This window comes from Simochromis diagramma, unplaced genomic scaffold (genome assembly GCF_900408965.1).
Source record: "Simochromis diagramma unplaced genomic scaffold, fSimDia1.1 OVJJ01000296.1, whole genome shotgun sequence".
NCBI lineage: Eukaryota > Metazoa > Chordata > Actinopteri > Cichliformes > Cichlidae > Simochromis > Simochromis diagramma.
Window position 1 is genome coordinate 1,048,442 of NW_024387004.1, and position 21,399 is coordinate 1,069,840.

The 21,399-nt window shown below is 50.9% G+C and overlaps 1 protein-coding gene across 1 annotated transcript in view; it reads left to right on the forward strand.

Moving 5' to 3' along the window:
- Positions 1 to 17,156, forward strand: part of LOC120739253 (metabotropic glutamate receptor 7-like) — a 51,003-nt gene extending 33,847 nt beyond the window's left edge. The window contains exons 7-8 of the mRNA XM_040040970.1: positions 9,087 to 9,333; positions 15,011 to 17,156. Of these exons, the coding sequence (XP_039896904.1) occupies positions 9,087 to 9,333; positions 15,011 to 15,060 (297 nt within the window). The 3' untranslated portion in view covers positions 15,061 to 17,156. The remainder of the gene's footprint in view (positions 1 to 9,086; positions 9,334 to 15,010) is intronic.
- Positions 17,157 to 21,399: the final 4,243 nt, after the last annotated feature.

Consider the following 21,399-nt stretch of genomic DNA (forward strand, 5'->3'; position numbering starts at 1 on the left):
CTGTCGAGGTCCTAAAGCCTTTAAACCTGCAGTGCAGACGTCGCTGTATTTACTCTCAGGGCGGAGCCAATCAGCTTCTGATTACACCCCCGCCCTGTTAGCTGAAAAACAGGAGAGCAGTCTGTGGATGCAGTAAAGATGGCCGCCCTGCTGTCACAGGGCGATGTGGCGTGTTCATGTGCGTGTTTTGTTTGGGGGCAGTCTCAGGGCAGCGTTCCTGATTCTGGGATGATTTTCCAGCCATTGAAGAAACAGGTTTCCTCCTGCGGCGGATGATCCTGCTGACTGACCTGGATAATATTTAAAGATCTGCTCTCAGGGTCCGTGCTGCCTCGTCTCCCTGTCAGGTGAAGGTTCCTGCTCTGCTAGTTTCAGTTCAGCTCATCTAGTTGATTTCCAGGTTGCTGTTTAGTTCCTGGGTCATCTCCCCCTGTACTAAGCCTCCCTGTGTGTCTACCTGTCATGTTTCATGTCTGTGTGGTTCTTGTTGTCAAGTTTGCGTCATGTCTGTGTCTCCATGTTTCCTGTTTTACTTTGAAAGAGTCCGGTGTTCCTTGTATTTAGTGTCTGTGTTTCATTCGGTCTGTGTCGCGTCGTCTGTGTCACTCTCCCAGTTACGTCTCGTCATAGTCGTCACAGTTCTCACAGTCATAGACGTAGTTGTTAAAGTGTCACAGCTTCATCACGGCTTCATAGTCTCGTATAGTGTTCAGTATCACAGGATAGTCTGTTTCCACTTTAGTTGTTTTGCCTTCTGTCATCAGCCAGAATAAAATCTCGCTTTTTGTTAAAGTCACGTCTCCTCGCCTGTGTCAGGAGGCTGAAGGTCTCCGTGCACCACGAGCTTCCATCTCGTGTTTCCTGTTTAGGAGGCTGAAACGTGGCGTCCTGTTCTGCAGAGCAGGCTTCATGCTGAAGGCGGCAGGATCAGGCTGCGTGTGCTCAGCAGCGTCCTGTTCTCATGATGATAAAAGCTGTTTGCTGGAGCCTGAAGAGGGATTTGATGCCTCCGACTGTAGCGCAGGTACATTGTGTGTTTTCTCTGATGTGAATGGCTCATTCAGGATTTATCAATGAGAGGATACACTTGAAGCTCAGAGTCTCAGTGAAGAGATGGGCGAGCTGGAAAGATCAAAGATCAGAGCAAAGAACCCTCCTGAAGGACGGTCCGGCACGCCGCCTACGGGACAGAAATCATTTGAAACACATCACACTGATCCAAAAGCCCGCAGACGCTACGCGACCTCACAGAGAAAAACACATGACAAAACGGCGAACACGGAGACTCAGACTCCGGTGAGGTGATCAGAAAGACAACGAGAGATCGGAAACGCTGCTCGGATCAGCGCTCGAACTCACGGAGACTCCAAGTCTGCTCCGAGAGCGCCGAAAGGGCGGGAACTTCAGCGTGACCTCGAAGAAAGATGAACGACATCAGCTCAAAGAGACGACCACACGTGTGCAAGAACCCGCTGTTGATGGAGCGCTCGTATGCGCGACGCCCCGAACAGCGTTTCAGCGTCACCGGATCTGCTGCCACATGTCAGCACCTCATGAATAAATCAGACGAGGCCGTTTCTCCTCTCACGCACACGCCAAGGTCACTACGCCGCCATCACGGGGACTCAGACTGCCGCCGTCCAGCTGATTTAGATGTTTTCCACGTGTAGACAGGAAGGAGACGCCAGCAGGAGGAGGCGGGTATTTGCAATGCTAATGTCTTTGCTTCATGCAGCAGGGATTTTATGGCACTGATGTTTGTTTCCACCTCCTCTCCTCACCTGTCAGCACACAGGACATCGTCCTCCTCTCCTCACCGCCGTGTTCAGTCGGGCTGCACTGATTGGTCGATTCATCGTTTTTCATTTAAAGGAAATAAACTCTGCATATGTTTCTGTTGCTGTGCTGGTTTTACTCCATCCACAGGTACTGATCAATGAGTTAAACTGCAGGAATAAAGACATAAAGACCTGGATGGCCGCAAACTTTCTGCTTCTTGATTCAGATCAAACTGAGGTTATTGGCCCTGAAAATCGTAGAAATATGGTGTCTAAGCAGATAGGCCAATGCTAGGCTGATAGACGGACACAGTTCGTCTAACGATGAGCTCGAAGACAAGCAAGCCAGGGTCAGAGCCTCCAGCCTGTAGCTGTTCAGGTCCTTGGGCTGTGTTTCCTGCACAGGGTTTAAGGAGCCTGGAGCTGATAATAGCGGCTATGTGTTGGAGGTCATGGTGGAGGGAGAAGGTGGGTGTGGAGATGGGGCAGCTTATAACCCGAGATGGCTCTGAGGCTCCTGCAGACTCCCCTCCCTGATGTCTCTCCTCCGCTCGCTCCGAACACTTTCTCTTCCTCTGTTTCCTGATGTCAGGACATACGTTATCTGACAGGATTTAATGTGATTTGTTGAGCAGACCATCAGTGCGCTCCCCGTGGTCATCAGTCGAAAAGGTCCATCAGAGCCTCCTCGACCCCCTGCACAGCGTGACAGCTGGTTCCAGTGTAATACAGGTGTATACACATGGAGGTCTCAGGGTTGTATAGTATGGTATCACTTTGTGTAGCTGCTACAGGCGCGGGCTGCTGGGTGACTTCCCATGATGCACCGAGTGTTTCTGTGGGAATGTGAAGACGTGAGTTTGCAGAATAAAACGAATGAGGAAAAATGTGATCTTTACTTTGAAATTTCTTCTTGTAACATTATTTTGCTCACTTGTTTTAAGTTTACAGTAACAGAAATACATCGTTCTGCACATTTGTGGGAGGAAGAACTCCTCCCCCCTGTCACTGCTGCTCGTGGCAGTGGGCGGACTGCGGGGTTCCTCGCTGCCTGTCAGGCTCTTTAGTTTAAAACACTGCGAGGTGATTTTTGTTCAGTTGTGTCACACCTGTAGCCGCCCAGCTCTGTGCTTTGTCTCCAGCAGCAGCTCCACTTCCTGCCACTTTGTAACAGCAGGAGAAAGTGGAATTTAAGTACCCCAGTAAACAAGTCATCCTCACACACACAGACTCACAGTGCTGACATTTGGAGAGCCAATCAAATGTGAGGACGCTGTTTCAGGACGTTTGTCTCCTCTCTGCTGCAGCTCTGGGCCATCACACAGGTAGTTAGCAGTTAGCCTTACAGCAGGTGGAGAGCGGTGCCACATTAAACTGTGTCCCCCTCCAACTCGTCACCACAGCCGCAGCTCAAAGCTCTTCAAACACATTCAAACATCTGCAGCTGAACATCCTAAAAATCACAAATACTGCTGCTAATAATAACAACAATAATGATAAAGAATCACACAGTAATCTTCACATAATGTACAAACATCAGAAAGACAGAAACATGACGAATAAATGAACTATGATCAGCTCTTCAGACCACATTAGAGGTTCTGAGGTGATGTTTAGGTGTAAGAGTAATCTGAGTAATCTGTAATCCTGAATAATCCAGAAGAACGTGAAACCACAGCGGTCACGTGCTGGGATTCAAAGCTGACACCCCTGCAGCTGCTGCGTGGCTGAAGCGCTCTGAGGCAGGTTTGTGCCTCGTGTGAGCTTCATAAAAACACAGGTGACCTAAAGCAGAGCTGAGGTGTGTCAGCACCGTGCTGCCGCGCAGAGACGTCTGCAGCTTTGGAGGGACGAAGGCCGACGATGAGGAGAGAGGGCTCAGCAGAAGCTGCAGCTCAAAGAGCTGAGACAGGATTGTTGCGTCTGTGACCATGACTCCAGGACAGAAGGTCAAATGTGAGGAGGCAGCAGGAGGACGCCCTTTAACCCTCGTCACCTCCTGCAGCACCGAGCTGCTGTTCAACACCACCACCTCAGTGTGCGTGCGTGTATGTGTGCGTGCGCGTGTATGTGTGCGTGCGCGTGTGTGTGCGTGTGCGTGTGTGCATGTGCGTGCGCGTGTGTGTGTGCGTACCGTAGTCACAGGCAGCTCTGAACGCACTCTGAGGGCGGTCTCAGAGGGAGGCGTCCACTGAAGCTGAGCTTTGGCGTGTGTTCAGGATTGGTTGCCATGGTTTTAGTGTTTCTGCAGCTTCAGAATGCTGATTGGTTCCGGGTGTACCTGCACTCAGATGCCACAGGTGTCACCATGGAAACCAGCTCAGACCAAGAAGACAAAACATTAGGAACAGACACTGTGGCTCTCGACTCACTTCCGCCCTGCCTCCACCTCTAACACCACCTCCTCCTCCATCCAAACTGAACGTCTCGTCGATCTTCCTCATGTGTCTGATGTTCTTCTAAACTTTGCAGCCTCTCCTCGTCCCCGCCCTCCTCGGCTCGTCTCGCGTTCTTTCATCGTTTACGCTCACGCCCACTGAACCTTTCCTCTCTCCACCTCCTCTCATGCACCTCTCTCTCCACCCTTAACTGTCTCCAGCTCTGCGGCAGTGATGCTTCATTTCTCTCGTTTCATCTCTCTCCACTGTGCACCATTTTATTTCTGTGTACGGCGCTAAAACGGCGTTAGCATAACTTTTATCAGCGTCTGGAGGTGGCGAGCAGAAACTGTGGCAGCGGTTTTTATTGAGCGCATAAAGAGCAGCTCCGGCCGGAGTAATCAAGGAAGCAGTGTTTTTGAAGAGTTTACAGCACCCAGCAGTTTCTACTTTAAAATCTGTCGTCAGAGGAGTCATGTGCTACCGTGGCTGTGAGGTCCAAAACGTCCTCAAAGGCGGGGACTGTCTTACCTTTGGAATGACCTGAACGCAGCTCGCTCGGGGCCTCAGGCACACGGCAGAATCATGACCACGTTTCTGCCATCAATTGTTAAAATGCGCCTTTGAGGCCTGAGAGGCGGGGAGGATCAGGACAGGGTCATGTGACTAGCTGCAGACCTCGTCACATGACCACTCCTCATCCACATGATGTCAGTTTAGGTGAACCTGCAAATATTTAACTCTGCTAAAAACTGAGCCTTAAACACCACGTACACCCGACGTCGCCACCAATCAGATATGGGGGAGGAGCTTATTTATGCCCTTTGAAGGCAGTTGGAGCTCAGCTTCACTGAGTCGGTTCAGCCTTACTTTGACACAGAGCCGGGAAGCAAAGAGCGAATCAGGCGACTTGTTGGCGAACGACGTGTTTTCACACAGGTGACGCAAAGCGAAACCTGACTTCACATAGTAAGAGTGCAGCAGGGTCTACGATGAGGCTGCGACTGTTTCAGCCGCCTCCACCTAACGCCACCGAATGTCCGTGAAGAAGACCTCAGAAGGTGAAACGCCTCCAGTGCAGGACAAACGTCAGTCTGCGGTTTGAGCTCCGAGCATCGCCCCTACTTTATGCTCGCTGCCGACACCGTCCGTGATTTGGTGTCGCTTCAGCTTCGTGGGTTTTTGCAATGTGGCGCAGCCGTGTCTGCGAGTGCGTCGGTCCATACAGGAAACATCTGTGGACGTCACTGAGACCGAAAGCTTCCTGCAAATGAAAGTTTTGGCAAAATTCCCCTTAAACTTTGAACAAAGTCCTGATGAAGTATCAGCAGCAGCTTCCTGATGCTGTGAAGCTCAGACCGTAACTTCTGACACACTACGACGACCGCAGCCACGAAGACGTCCAGCTTCACGTCTGAGGTGACGTCTTTCCAAGGTCAAAGTTTCACTTCCTGTCCTGCTCTGAGAGGTTTCCTGAATCCTCCTCGCTCGTATTGTTCGGCTCTGAGGGACGCGCCTGTCCGGGTCTCGGCTCTGCGGTTTCTACCTGGTGCCTGCGCGCTCTGACACGCTGGGCTGTGAGCCGAGTGAGCGTCGCTTCACGGCCACAGATGGTGGAAACGACGGGTGAGACCTCAGTGATGAAGGTTTATTAAAGAGCAGCTTTTATGGACATGATGAAGAGCCTCCGTCTGCACTTTGTGTTTACACACAGTTTTAATTTTTCACTTGATCAAACTTTATGCGTACGGCCTCTCGGGCAGGTCAGAGGTTCAAAGAGCGGCACGAGCGTCCAATTATTTGGATAAATGAACCAGTCTGTGCGCTGAGAGCGAGTCAATAAAATGAGAAGCAATCCAAAATAAATCCGCCACAAATGGAAATGAAGAGCCTCACAGAGCGCCGCGCTACAGCAGCAGAGGACATCAGCAAACCAACAGCGTGTCAAAACTTTATCGAAACGCCTCCCAGGACGCCGCACGGTGACACGGACGTGGCGCCGAGACGAGAAACGTTTCCCTGTGAACCATAAAACACAGAAGTGTGCGGATGATTTCGCCAGGCGCCGACCGGACCGCAGCTGGGCCTGACGTAGATAAGTTGGAGTCTGTTTCAGCGTTTGCACCTGATGGAGTCGACCTCCACCTTTGTGCCTCACACAGAAACGGCAGGCTGCCTGACGCCGCCTCGGTGAGACGGCCATCTTTGATGTGGTTTCAGAGAAGAGGAGCACGTTTTCATCGGGGGGAGGGCTTTAAATGAGGGGGGAGGAGTCTGTCTGCAGCATGCTGGGCCAGACTCGTTGTTTACTACCAACTGTCCAATCAGAGCCGCAGGAGCAGCCGAGCGCTTGGCCCCACATGACGGCGAGAAGACGGCAGTAACAGCAGTCATGTGAGAACATCGTAAGGACGCCGCAAGCATTTCAGCTGAAACACGCCGAAGAAGGAAAACGACCTTCATCGCGTCGGGAAAACAGCACAGGGACGCCACGAGTCACAGGGAAGCAAGGAGGCGAGGAAGGATGAAGACTGAGACAGAAAGGGAAGAAGTGCAAAGGAAATAGGAGGCAAGAGAAGTGAGGCAGAATTATAGAAACACAACGTGAAGCTGGAAGACGCTCTGAGGCTGTCTGCTCAGGAGGAGGGTCACTCCAGCTCGGCTGAAAAGCTGCCAGATGTGCAGCACTCAGACAGATGTGTACAGACAAAGAGCCAAACACTGCAACAGAGCAGCGCCACCTACAGCTACAAGCACAGACTGTATATGAGCGATGACGTCTGGAGGGCTCACTTCAGTCTGCATCCACAGAGACCTGCTGATCACTCAGCTCAAGCTCCGCCTCCTCAGAGATGGACATTAAAGCAGGTGAGCTGATAAGAGCGCTGCTGTTTGGGCTCTATCAGTCGTGTCATCTTATCGCTGATTCACATCAGCCTCGCACAGACCTCTGACTGCACGATCGTGCGCACACCTGTCAGAGAGCAGCAGGTGTTCCTCCACGGGAGCTCAGAGTGGACTGTCACAGCTGAGGGCCACCAGCTCACACAGGCTTTAAACAAACCACTGACTCCGCCTCCTCGCCGATGTTTGCTTCGTCTGCTTGGAGCAGACAGACGCTGCTCTCGCTGCCCGTTTCTGACGTCCGTCACCTCTTTGTAACGAAGCAAACACACCTGTGTGTCCAGCTCGCACCTGCGGCGGTCTCCGACCCTGAGACCGTGGTCATCAGGGAGGAGCTCGTGTATGTCAGGGTCTCTTTCGCACGCGAGGCGCTGACAGACGGCAGGAACCCTCACCTGTGCACACGAGCTGCAGGTGGCGACTGCAGGGATGAAGATACTGTAGATGAGCTGGACACGTGCAGGTGTGTCTGCTGCCACAGCTTTGTAGAAGAAGACGTGCGTGCAGACTGTCGTGCAGGTAAACGCCGCGGGCTCATTAAACCTGCGTCAGGTGGTGGTGCAGGGCCTCGTGTTCCTTCAGAGCGCGGCGTAGTTTCTTGCTGACGTGGCGCAGGAAGCGAGCAGCCTTTCTGCGGGTCTGAATATTCTCCCCGCTGTTCCCCTAACTCTCAGCCCCACCCCCACCCCGCCTGCTGTGACTTCTCCCCGTTAATGGCGTCGCTCAGACTGTGACAGCAGGGCCATAACACATAAAGACAGTGGGCTGAACTCAGTGAAAGCCACTCTGGGAAGCCCATTACAGCACAGCCGTGCCTCTTTATGCATTCTTCCCGGGCCCGTATCGGCCCTCTATTGGGTTCACGGGGCCACGGCTTCGGACACAGGGGCAATATACACACTGCATAAAACATTAATGGTGTGGCTCGGCCGGCTGCCGCTCTCTGCTGCAGGCGAGGGTCGAGAACACGGCGGGTAATAAAACACAATCCTTCACCGGCTCGTAAAAAGTGTCGAGAGTTTGCTTCAGAGTGAGGCGAGCTTCCCGAGTCTCTTTACCGCCGCTGACACGAGCGAGCGGCGTGACTGAAATACAGCCGTCACCAGGACGGTACCTACTACACAGCTCTAAAGGGTTAAAGGTCAGAGGTCAGCAGCAGTGGAGATGGATGAACCTCTGCTCGTTCAGGAGTCTCTGAACAGGCTGTTAAGAGAGACAGAGGTTAATAACAAGTATGATTCAATGCAGAGAGGTCTGTTAACACATAGTCAGGAAGAAACACCCAGTGCATCATGGGAATCCCCGGCAGCCTATTGCAGCATAACTAAGGGAGGATTCAGGGTCACCTGGTCCAGCCCTAACTATATGCTTTAGCAAAAAGGAAAGTTTGAAGCCTGATCTTGAAAGTAGAGATAGTGTCTGTCTCCTGAATCCAAACTGGAAGCTGGTTCCACAGAAGAGGGGCCTGAAAACTGAAGGCTCTGCCTCCCATTCTACTTTTAAATACTCTAGGAACAACAAGTAGGCCTGCAGAGCGAGAGCGAAGTGCTCTAATAGGGTGATATGGTACTACAAGGTCATTAAGATAAGATGGGGCCTGATTATTTAAGACCTTGTATGTGAGGAGCAGGATTTTGAATTCTGGATTTAACAGGAAGCCAAAACAGGAGAAATCTGCTCTCTCTTTCTAGTCCCTGTCAGGACTCTTGCTGCAGCATTTTGGATTAGCTGAAGGCTTTTCAGGGAGTTTTTAGGACTTCCTGATAATAATGAATTACAGTCGTCCAGCCTGGAAGTAATAAATGCATGAACTAGTTTTTCAGCGTCACTCTGAGACAGGATATTTCTAACTTTAGAGATGTTGCACAAATGGAAGAAAGCAGTCTTACATATTTGTTTAATATGTGCGTTGAAGGACATGTCCTGGTCAAAAATGACTCCAAGGTTCCTCACAGCGTTACTGGAACAAAACACCTCTGAGATGAAACCATTAACTAACCCCGTTCTCCCCTCTCTCTCCCACCAGCTGTACATCCAGACCACCACGCTGACCATCTCCATGAACCTCAGCGCGTCCGTGGCCCTCGGCATGCTCTACATGCCCAAAGTCTACGTCATCATCTTCCACCCGGAGCTCAACGTGCAGAAGAGGAAACGATCCTTCAAAGCCGTCGTCACGGCCGCCACCATGTCGTCCCGGCTGTCGCACAAGGCCAGTGACCGGCCCAACGGAGAGGCCAAGACGGAGCTGTGCGAGAACGTCGACCCCAGCAGTAAGTACCTGACACCGCACAGTTAGAAGAGCTCATCCAAACACCTCGAGTGACGTCTCAAAGGTTCTGTTTCTCTCACAGAAAAGAGAGCGCTTTCTGTGAGTTTAACCGTTTTATCAGATTCATTTTTGGTACTTCGAATGATCTGGAATAAATCCAAACCTCAGGTGTTTCGTTCAGATCATAAATAAAATTCTGCGGCTAAAACGTTTCTTTGAAATTTGAGCATAAAACTGAAGATGTCACAGACTTGTTCCCTGTTGTTCCCGGAGGCGAAACGTTGACCCTGAACACGATGTTTAAATCTGCCTGTGACGAGTCTGTGGAGCCGGCATGTGTTTGGACGTCCTGATCGCCGCTTTCAGGCAGACACTCACAGTTTCTGTGCTTCAGGCTGAACGAATGAAGCGATGACTCAGAAAATAAAGTCTGATGCATGTGATCATCAGCTGCTAAGCTACGTTTAGCAGGAAGCAGCAGGAAGGAGAGGAGGGTTTTATTAAATGTTGAACTGTTCCTTTACAAATGCATGAGTGCATGTGCTAATCGTGTCTCTGAATACAAACCGGCTTTTATTTTTGCAGCCCCGTCTCCAAGAACTAACGTTTATATGCTGAACACCAGCGTGGGTCTAAACCTGCGTGATGATTGGCTCGTTAGGATACATTAACGGCCTCGTTGTCCTCGTTAGCGTCTCTCCAAACTTCTGAAATACATGAAAAGTCTGATTTTCAGGATCTGTGGGACGGATTAGCAGCTGATCTCACAGAAAGCAGGGAGTCTGTGTTTGAATGAGCTCCAGTTAATACTGAGAAATCTGAGACATGGATTTAATGTAAAGGCTGAAGAGGACGACTCTGCTGATTCCTCTGTCATTAACTGAACACGCCCACAGTTTTAATCCATGAGCTAAATGTCTGTAAGAATAATCCATCTGAAACAGAAGCACACGCAGTACGGCTCACGCTGAGCGCTGCCCCTCAGCAGGCTTCCTAACGCTGGCCAATCAGAAGAAGGTGGGCCTTAAAGAGACAGAGGATGAACTAGCGAGCTGCACCAAAGTCCGGGGCTTTTTGAACTGTGACTCCTGCAAAGCTGCTCCAGCAGAGTGTGAGATAAGAGGAGGAGATATTTAACCTTTACCTTCATGAGGTAACACCGCTCCGAGGGTGGAGCTCCGTGAGCCCCGCAGCCACCCCGACCACCTCGCCACCAGGCCTAGGCGTCTTTTCTGGGAGGGCTGCTGCTCACTCACTCTGGGCCACATGTAACTTCCTTTACTTCCACAGAGACGCTGAAACAACAGGTTTATCAGTCATTCCTTCATCAAAGTGACGAATCGTTTTCAAACAGTAAACTCGCCGGTATGGGTTCACACTCAGACGTGTCGACGATGGACCGTCGCTCTGATCGTTCTCATCTCAGAACAAATCAGCTGAACATACAAAACCAAGAAACGTCTCCGTGACATCATCAGTGACATCATTCAGACTGATGATGTTGGATGGAGTGAACGGGGCTGCGGGGGCCTGTTCTGCTCTGTCCTCCAGTGCATGGAGCAGAAATCCATCTGAGCAAGAAACAACGTTTACAACGTTTTTTCTGCTTTCGTGGCGAGCTGATGTCACCTCGTCACAGGTTTCATCACCCGCAGACGCAGCCTGACAAAGGACAGGAAGTTCCCTGTGGGTGGAGCCAATCACCATCACATGACAGGAAGAGGAGGCTGACAGCAGACCAAACTGAGCTCGAGGTCATTAATGCTTCAGCGTGAGCTCACAGGCTGCAGCTACACGAGTCCTAACAGGAAGTCAGCCGTTCTGGAGACACCTAAATGTCCTCGGTGACGCTCCTGAACTCGATCACAGCTGCTCTGAGTGACGCTAAAGGAACGCGAGGTGGGAACGAGCAGGTGCAGGACGAGGATGCGCTCCTGACGCCGCTGAGAAACGCCGCAGTAATAGCAGAGTCACCGGAAAGCTTCGGCTCGCACCTTCTCAGAAATACAAAGTGCACAAGTTGAAATTACATGTCTGTGTGATCAAATTACCAGCTCACAGTGGGGTTCCCTCTGGGACCACTCACCAAATCATGTTTTTCTCCCCCTCACAGGCTAATTTCATAATTTATCAGAGGTAAGAGCAAATTAATCTTCTGCTTCTGCTTTGCTGTCCCGACCTTGATCCATTTTCTCCTGGAGGTCTGAGGAGGAGGAGAGAGACTCGAGTAGGGAGGGGATGTAAAAGTGACGTCCTCGGCTCTTTACCGCCCTCTTTCAACCGACTTTAACTTTTACACGAGGAGGTTGTAGCGTGGCGCTCTGAGCGGCAGATTTAAGGCCGTCCTCCGGTGCTTTAACTGCACGTCCGACCCCCGGTGACCTCCGGGGTTCCTGCGCCGCTCCTGAGTCCATCAGGATGTAAAGTGTGCAGCTGTTGAACCTGCTGTGAAACATCCACAGGCAGCAAAACCAGCCGACGCAGCAGGCCTTCATCCAGCTATGGGCTCTGCACGTGCTCAGAGAGTGTCCCAGTCATGGCCAATCCAGAGCTGCCAGAGCCCCCGTGAGACCACTGTGCCCGCCACCTCACCCGGGACCCTCACACAGCCCACCGGGCTTTCGCCACACCGAGTGATCGGGCAGATCGAGGAGCCTAAGTTTGGTTGTTTCCTGATGTGCAGGATCTTCCTGTTGAACCTCTGAAGCCCCTCCCGGGACCCCTGACGCAGAGACGGCTCTGCCTCAGTGAGCTAATTTAATACACCGTGTCACCAGGGGAAAGCGCGCATGTAGCTCCTCCCACACCACAGACGTCAGGATTTAAAACGTATGCTTGATTTGTGGAGCTGCATTAAAGAAATATAGACACAAATGGCCACCAAGTCCCAGAATCAGCAGCCGTGGTGGTAACGTGATCCACGCACGCGTATCGGCTCGAACAAGAGGCTGTAACTGCAGCTCGCACGCCGCCTGTGCAGGCGTGGCGTTTCTGTGACGTCCAGAGTTCCTCAGTGGCCGTGACGGCGGCCGTCTGCAGGGTCTGTCAATAAGAATCACTCCTGTCCTCGTCCTGCAGACATCGCAGAGGAGACGCCAGAGTCTGAGAAACAGTGGCGGTAAAACCGGGTCCTGGTTTGATTGATTAATCTGGATCAGCTTCAGCTGCTCTCAGTAAAACTCGGGAGGCTCCTCGGGCGTGGCGCCGTGGCTGTAACCATAAATAATGACACCCCCGCGGGAAAACCTCAGTGGCGCAGCCCGAGGCCCCGTCATAATTACAGCACATCAGTCACTGTAGTTAGTTATGGCACACCGGGGGGGGCAGAGCCATCTGTGGGCCGGCCCACGCTCGCCACTCCGTCTCCCCTCTCATTCGGCCTCGAGCGTCTCAGCGCTCCCCTCCTCCTTCACTTTGTGAATCCTCTCTTTCCTCCTCCTACTCCTCACCTCCGTCTCCATCCTTCCCGCTCCTCCAGCTGATTCCACCACAAAGACTGCTTTCTCGCTGTCTCTCCATCCTGCGGTACGAGGCCTCGCCGCCTCTCTCTCCACGCCGCCGACAGAGGCCGAGACGAATGTTTATTTTTGGAGCGATTTGACTTCCCAACACTTCCGCGGTCTGTGAGTCAGCAGCTGTGAAAACAGCCCAGTGCAGCAGCACGCCGAGGCCAGAGATGGCCGACTGATCCATGACAGGACCGCGGCGGATCTCTGAGCGTCGTGACGGTAATCAGATCCTCGTTAGTGAGCCTCATGTGACCACACCCCCAAACAGCCTGTAGGAGAAGCGGCGGTAGTATCTTGTGTTTCCAGCAGGGGGAGCAGCCACAGGTGAAGCTCATCAGTTATTCCTGTTGATATTCTGTCATTGAGCTGAGCCTGTGTGTAAAAGTGACAGGTTTATATACACGCGTGTGTGAAAGGTCATACAGACTGGCGTTTTCTCTCCTCTGTAACGATGAGGCCGAGAGCGACCAGCTCCCTGACCGATGCTCGGACCCTCGCCTGAGCAATCTCACTCTCTCTGCACGGAGCAGAAATAAACGTGTTTCCCAGACGTCGGATTTTTGGGGTCTGTGAGTTTTCTGAGACGCTTTCAGCTGCGTTAAAGGAGACTCGTTATCATTTAATCTGGAATCATTATTTTAGGCTTAATTATAGCCAGACTGACTGTTTATGATGATGAGTGTTGCACAGAAACAGTCTGGCTGCAGACGGGGGGGGGGGGGATGAACAGAAACGTCTTCTTTTTTTTTGACTGAGTTAATTTATTCGGTTATCATCAGGCTCCGCCCACCGCTGTCAGACGAGCTGGAGATGTTGCTCCTGAATGTGAATGAGACACAAAGAGCGGCCGCTGACACGCTGAGGCTGAATATGCAAACGCAGCCGTTTTCTTTTATCTGCCACGATTGATGGCGGCTCCTGGTTCCCAGCCATTCGTCACCGGACGAATGCTGAGGGTCAAGTGCCAGCGGGGGGGCTGCAGCAGGGAGATGTGGAGGTGGTGGAGCTGCACAGCTCACCTTGAACCGCTCGAACACGTCACGCTCAGCTTCCTGCGTCATTCAGGAGCCGCGTGCTAACTCTGCAGAGCTTCAGCACCGACACAGATCAGCTGTCTGCAGGAGCTCGGCTGGACCGCACGCCCACAGCAACGCACCATATTTACTCAGAGATAAATCCACGGCAGGGAACAGATGTTACAGGTTTGTGCTACAAACGAGCAACGTGGCGAGTGCTTAAATGAAGAGAGCGAGAGCGAGTGTTACGGGCAGGAACATTTTAGAGACTGATCCTTGAGTTTATTCCAGGTGCAAAACACAGAATATTTCAATGAACTCTAATAACAATGTTTGCGTCACACAGCCAACAGTACAACAGCATGTTTGCAGTCCTCCATCAGAGGCTGAAGCTCGTCGTAGGACTGCCACCGCGGGCCGACACCTGAACACGCGTTTGATTCACGGCTCAGCAAGCTGTTAGTGAAACACCTGCAGCTGGAGGTGTTCTCCAGGTCTGTGGGCACGTCATGTTGAAATGACGGCGCTGTTGTGGGGGCGTAATCCATGAAATCTACGGCATGGAGACACGAGGCAGGCTGTTCCCACTGAGTACAAGTACAAAAACACACAAAAGTACACAAACCTTTCAAACATCCATGAACTCTTTATTTACCAGCGTGTATTTACAGGCCCGACGGACGTCTTTCGTCATTTTGGCTTTAAATTTAAAACCGTTTGAATTTTGCAGTCATTTGAAGATTTGCTTATAAGATGGTAAATAAAGGGTTAAAAGCATTTTTCCAAGCTGTGAAGACTCTACTGAGCATGTGCAGATGAATGATCCCTCACAGATTCAGTCTTTTCATCAGCTGCCATCTTTCCATCTTCAGCTCTTTAGCGCCACCTGTGGGTCAAAGTTAGAGCCACCGCAGCGGCTGATCAGTCGACCCTCAGATAAGCCCACAGTCCTTTTGTTTCTCCCTCTGCTGCAGATGCTTTTGAGTTATGACCTCTCACCGTCCCGTCCTCCCTGCTGAGAGTTCATAATTCAAGCCTTACTTACCTGAACGTCTGTCATCACCTCATCCCTGCTCCATCATTAACCTTCATCTCTGCTCTTCAAGCAGCCGTGAGGACCGAATCTGACCTCTGTGTCTCCTGCCGTCCCCAGGTCCAGCAGCTAAGAAGAAGTACGTGAGCTACAACAACCTCGTGATCTAACGGCGCTCCTCCGTCACTGCAGAGCGAGATGTCTGATCTCCTGCAAGAAGGACGAGCAACGGGAGAAAAGCGGCGACGTGCAGGACTTTTTCTTTCTCTTCTTTTGGTCTCATGTGCTTCACCGCCCATCGGAGACGTTCAGGTGCAAAGCGGAGCGTGGTGGGACGACCTCTGAACTCTGACCCCTCCGGGTCGAGAAAAGCTCCAGAAATAAAAATCTAATTGTTTTGTTGTTGAAGTGATGCCAGTGGTTGTGAGGTCGAACGCGGCGGATGCATCGGGCGGCGACGACTGGGCGGCGACGACGGGCTCCGTGCCGCCGGTGATGTCAAACGAAGTGTGAGCCCGCCCCCTCGTGTCTCTTTATGTACTTCCAAACTGCAAGTTCTCACCTTCCTGTCCGCGTGTGTAGTTCTTTCTGGCTTATATGTCGGCGTCTTTCCGTTGGTTTGATTTCTGTTGGTTTGTAAGACGGCTGCGGTTGCCATGCCGACGACAGATGTACTTTGCTTCTCGGTTTTATTGAAGCCATATTCTTCTTCGCTCGGAGATTTGGAGGGCTTCGCTCGCGCTGCCACCTGGACTCAGATTTTTATCCTGCAAATGTGAGAAAAAAAGCCTCTGAAAACAAAGTTTTTATGACTCGCTCGGCTCGTTTGCTCCTGACTACATATCCCAGAATCCACTGGGCTGCATGCAGGAAACAGCTGCAGGGCTGAAGGCAGCAGAGGATTTTACAGTGCTCGCTCTGGGAGTGTCTGCTGGCAGTTAGCCACTGTGTAGCCTCGGAGCGGTACCTGCACCGTCCTGACCCCAGTCCTCTTACTCCACCCACACCCCTGCGGGTGGAGTAAGAGGACTTATTTTACTCTTTCTTGGACTTGGCCTGTTCCCATCAATCAGGGACCAAACACGGTTTTATTGTCCCCCTGAAAAAGACGAGGTCGTTTCAAAAAGACACAATCATTGAAATAAACTTCTTTAATAAACATGATTAAAAAATATCATACCTGAGCTGCGTGGTCACAAGCTTACGTCCGTGCTGGTGGCCCCTGCAGCTCCACCCTCAGCCTTTTACCAGCTACTGCGACGTTTACCCATCACAGTCTATTCATTAAAAAATCTTCACGGTGGAAATCAGAGTTTAAAAAACGGATGAAATCCAAACAGTGAAACAGAGTAAAAGAGGTTGAAGCCTTTTGGAGAGTCGTGCTCCATTTTTATTTGCTTATATGTCGACGATCTGATGCTCTGAAAGTTAAAACGAACGACTGGGAGCGCCGAGACCTGCTTTACCCTCTGCTTCCTGTTTGGACCTCAGTCACGCCGGCCTGGAGACGGTTACTCGCACGAGCAGATTAACGAGGTTTATTCCAGGTGAGAATCAGCTGAATGAAGCAAACCGTCAGTGTTGTGGAGAAACGGCGTTTTCAGAGGCTTTGACAAACAGCAGCAGGTCTGAAATCTGACCGTTCAGCTGGCCGTGACACGGAGCCAAAACAGTTTTTAAGTGTTTTTAAAGCCGTTCGTGGTCACCTGATGAAACATTCCCTCCCCGACATGCGTGTTCTTCTCCACACACTGTTTGTAGGTGTTTGATGGCGGCGGTGGGGGTGAGGGGCGGACCCTTACCCCGAGGGAGCCTCCTTCGGTCCAGGCTGAATCTCTGCTGATTTCATGGACTAAAAAAACCAACTAAAGGTGTCGATGTCGAGGTTGTCAATGCATGCCTGATATGTTTGATGTTGAACCAGAAAAAAAAGTTCTGTGCCACAGTCGATCCCACCTGTCTGCTCCGAATCGTCCGTTCTTCGGCTCCTCGGAAACGTTCTCGCTCGGCAGAATGCGGCTTTGTTCGGTTTCTTATTCCCTGCGGGAGAAACACACGGAGAATATATATTTAAAAAGAAAAACACGTTTTAAAAAGTGGAAGCATGTATGTTTTCTACTGTTTGTACTTGGTATATTCATGTTGCCCTTGCTGCTTATGTGCCAATGTTGTGGGAGAGATTTACATTTGGCCACTCATGCAACTATTCTGTGGTGTCGTCCAAGAATGTATCAACATGAAATAAAACATTTGGTTATTTTTTTTAGAAACGCCGTCTGTGTATCCATGACGACCCTGAAACACGCTCTCGTGTGACCCTTCACAGCAGCTTTGCATGATTCACTGTTCACAATAATCCTTCTTTATCTTACAGCCCGTCACTTCCTAGTCTAAAAAAAGGCCCCTCCCCCTTCCTTAAATCCAGCTTCTGATTGGCTGCCTCTTAATAAGACGCTCCTTAAGATGACCATATAAGAATGTTTCTTCACTATGAGGAAGTCCTGCTCAGCTCGCTTGAGCGGCTGCACGACGCACGCCGTCCTGCTGGTCACCAGCACAGAGAAGCTGCTCTCTCAGCGACTGAGAGCGGCGAAAGACGTGACGTCAGCCTGTGAGCTGCAGCGTCACCTACACATGCGCGTATACGTGCACATGTGCAGTAAAGCAAACAGAGAATGGAGCTCTGTGTCTGCAGACGGCGAGCGCACAGCACAGATAAGCTGCGCCTCTCCATGTCTTTATCTCCAACATGGAGATAAGCTGCTGCGTGGAGAAAAGATGGAGGTCGAGGAGGTCGGCGATAAGACCGCATCTGCCCGGCCATCAGCCAAACGTGGAGGTCAATGGAAGCACTGCCCGTGGTCAGAGAGGTCGCCGCGTCACTGCAAACTCGCAGACACTCAATGATTTACATGTCGAGGAAATCCGTGAAAGACGCTTCGTCTTGTCTGGCGCCGCGTGGAAACAGCACACGCTGCAGCTGACCTCGAACACAGCGCTTACACACACCGAACACACGCCCCTCAGAGCACATCCAGGTTATTTATGAGATTATATCCACTGCAAGTGTCACTCGTGTGGACGTGTGAAACGTGTAACAGGTCCACTCAGAATGAACTCCCTGATGCTTCAACCCCACATGAGAAGAGTCCAGAGAGATCCTCCACGTGTTCGCTTGAACCCCACGAGCCTCTCAGAGAGCCTGCGCTCCGTGGTTTACATGTCCCGGTGGAAAAAGGCCGGAATACTGATCCACTTTTTAAAGAGGAAGAAGAAAATCAGAAGAAACAAACTTCTCCCTGTGCGTCTCTTTGCAGTTAGCCCCTCCCCCTGAAGCCCTGCCAGTAACGATAGAGCAGGACTTTGGCCGCCTCCCCCGCACGTCCTCCTCAGCCTGCCTGAGCCGCAGATAAGAGCGGCTGTGGGGAGGGCTCGGCTTCGTGTGGATTCACATAACTAACCTTTGGTGTCCAATTAGATTAGCCGCCGCCAAAGCAATTAGTGTTTCTGTGAGGAAGGAGGAGATGCCAGCAGTCGTATTAGCACTGATATCCTCGCAGCAGGCAAACATGCTGACGGAGCTCTTCAGCAGCCACTGCAGTGGAAAATGCAGCTTGTTTGCAATAAGAGAAAAAAGTTTTGGAGCTGGAACAAAAAGCGTCCGGCTTTAACGAGTCAGAGGAGCCTGACAGCGAGGCCGGGTTCATTTCCTGTCCCGAGGAGACAAACGCAGCTCATCCATTAATGAAGCGCGCCGTTTATCGCCCTTCCAGCCCGGACCGCTGCGAGCACCACGAAGCATCGTTTAATCAATCAATTTAATCAATCAGAGCGGCTTCGCTGTCACGCTCCGGGGCGCTGAGCTCTTTGGGGCGTTTGGGAGGAAACAGGAAGTAAGCGTTGCCACGGTTCAGTAAACTAGTCCCCGGGCGACAGCTTGAATCACCTGAGCACGACTCGTCCCAGGTGAAAGGACAAAGCACAGCACTCTGATGTACGCCTCGCTCCACAGACACACACAAGCAGTTACACAAAAACTATTTGACATATCAGTTAAATCCATAACAGTGACACAGATGTGATGAAAGAGCTGAGATCCATGAAGAGCAGCAGCAGGACGACCGCCAGCCCAGCTGAAGCACACCTGATTCAGTGTGTTGTTTCCACAGGTAAAGGCAGGGTCACCTGTCACTATTATTACATGATACTTATAATATAGCTCCCTGTATCATTGGTCACATGATGTCGAGAGTCCGGATCAGCCTATCAGCTACAGCCACCTGTGGGTCAAAGAGGCCACGCCCCTAATAATGCAAACTTTACAGACTTTAAAGCCTTAATATAGTTTAACAGGTAAGTTATAAAATCAGGTGTCATGAGGTAGGGCTGGGTGTCGTCACTGATTTCTGGAATCGATTCAATTCTGATTCACAAGGTCCCGAATCGATTTGAATCAGTCAGAAATATTATAATTCTGATCACTTATCAGCACATATCCATATTTTTATACCTATAAAAAGAAAGCTGACACTGTGAGACTTTATCACAGGTGTGAGCGTCGCAGCAGAGGCCTTTGTGTCAAAGTAGCTGAGGATAAAACAGAAACACATGAAGGTTTTCCTGGTCTGGGATTTTATAGCAGATGACCCTGAAAATATTGTGCAGTAGATCAAAAACTGAAGAGAACCACGACTCAACATCTGAACATGACCTGAAGCAGAGTTACAGAGGTTTGATTACAGACGCAGCGTTTTGCAGTTTGGCTTCATTTTAAAAAGTTTAAATATGTTCAGTATTGAACAGCAGAAATGAGACTTTCTTGTCGGAAGTAAGAAAAAAACCCAGCGGCCGACAGCGCTGCAAACAACAGCAGCCTGATGGATAATATTGCAGAAAACAGAGATGTGTAGATGGGAAACTTTTCCGAGGAGTGAGAGAGAGCTGTGCATGAAGTGATTTTATCGTGGAAAACAGCAAAAGTAAGAATGAGAAGCGTAGTTTGGATCTTTTCTTGCTGCTGGTTCGGTCAATATTGTTTGGAGAGCAACAAAACTGCAGCTTCAGAATCAAACACAAAGAAGACGTAAACACAAAGAAGACGTAAACACAAAGAAGACGTAAACACAAAGCGCCGACCCGCCGACGCATCAGAATCAGCGAGCTGTCGGCTTTCAGCCCCGCCCGTGTCCGTGCCGTCGGGGGCGACAGCTCGCTGATTCTGATGCGTCGGCGGGTCGGCGCTTTGTGTTTACGTCTTTGTGCAGAATCGTGTTCCTGCTCTCATTCACTGTTTCAGCTGTTTGGTGGTTGTTGAAAACAACCTGAGGTTAACCTGAGATTCTGGCGTTTGGAGTAAAAAATAAATTTACATTTAAAGATAGATTCAGGGTTTTAATGAATCGATATCGCGTTATCCAAGCTAGAATCGATTGTAATCGATAAATCGATCATCAAAACCCGCCCCTGCTATGAAGGGAAACACAGGGCCTATGGGGGCTGACTCACTGCTGCCCCTGCTGGATGTCAGAGGAACTGCAGCAGGTCAGGTCATTATTCATGTGATCCAGACTGTTGTTGCTCAGTTCATGCCCCCCCCATAAAGTTCAGACTACAGCGGCTGAAGAAGAAGAGCTCCTGCATCAGCGTGTAGGCTGAGGAGCACAGAGCAGCCGGCAGTTTAATCACGATGGAAAAAAGTAAAAGAGAGAATAGAAGCTGCAGCCAATCACGTCCCTGTGCTCAGCCTCAGTCCACGCCTCCTCCTCAGCTGTCTCTGCTGATTTCATCATCGCCCTCCAATAACACACCAAACCTCTCCTGACCTCCAGCCTCTACAAACACAGAATAGCAGCAAAACATTGAGAGGAAGGATTGACCCCCTGCTGCTGGGACCACCTGCATGTCCTCAGCTCCTGCTCGTGTCCCCCTCATTCACACACACCTGTGGTATAAGTGACAGGACTGCTCTTGTGTCACAGAAGGGTGATGGGTGGGTGTGGGGAGATAAAGAGCAGCTGATGACATCAGCAGGAGGCTGGAGGCAGCCCCACCTAAAGCACAAACTGCTGATTCAGAGTTTCCTCCTTCAGCAGACGTTCATCAGGGATTCTCTGCCTCCTCTGACAAAAAAGGGCCGGTAATGACAAATATTTCAATATTTGAATGTCTACTGTGAGATAAGCCCAACCTCGTGGCGAGGCAATTAAAGCAGCACGAATGGAAATGAACGATTTATCATCGGGAAGCATCACTGACGAGTGACGGCTACGGAACAAAAGTCCGGCTCTGACACGGCGCCGGATGGACGTTATTGCTCGGCGGCATCGGCGTCTGCACTTGATGAGGTCCCCCCTGCTATCGGCTCAGAGATAGCAGGTGTCAATGGAAACCAATTTAAGGCGTCCACAGCAAAGCGAGTTATTAACCCGCCTGCCAAAGAACTGTATCTTCCCCTCTCCCTCTTTATTTTGGGAAGAGCGACAGAATGAAAGTGAGAGCGGCTCTTTCAG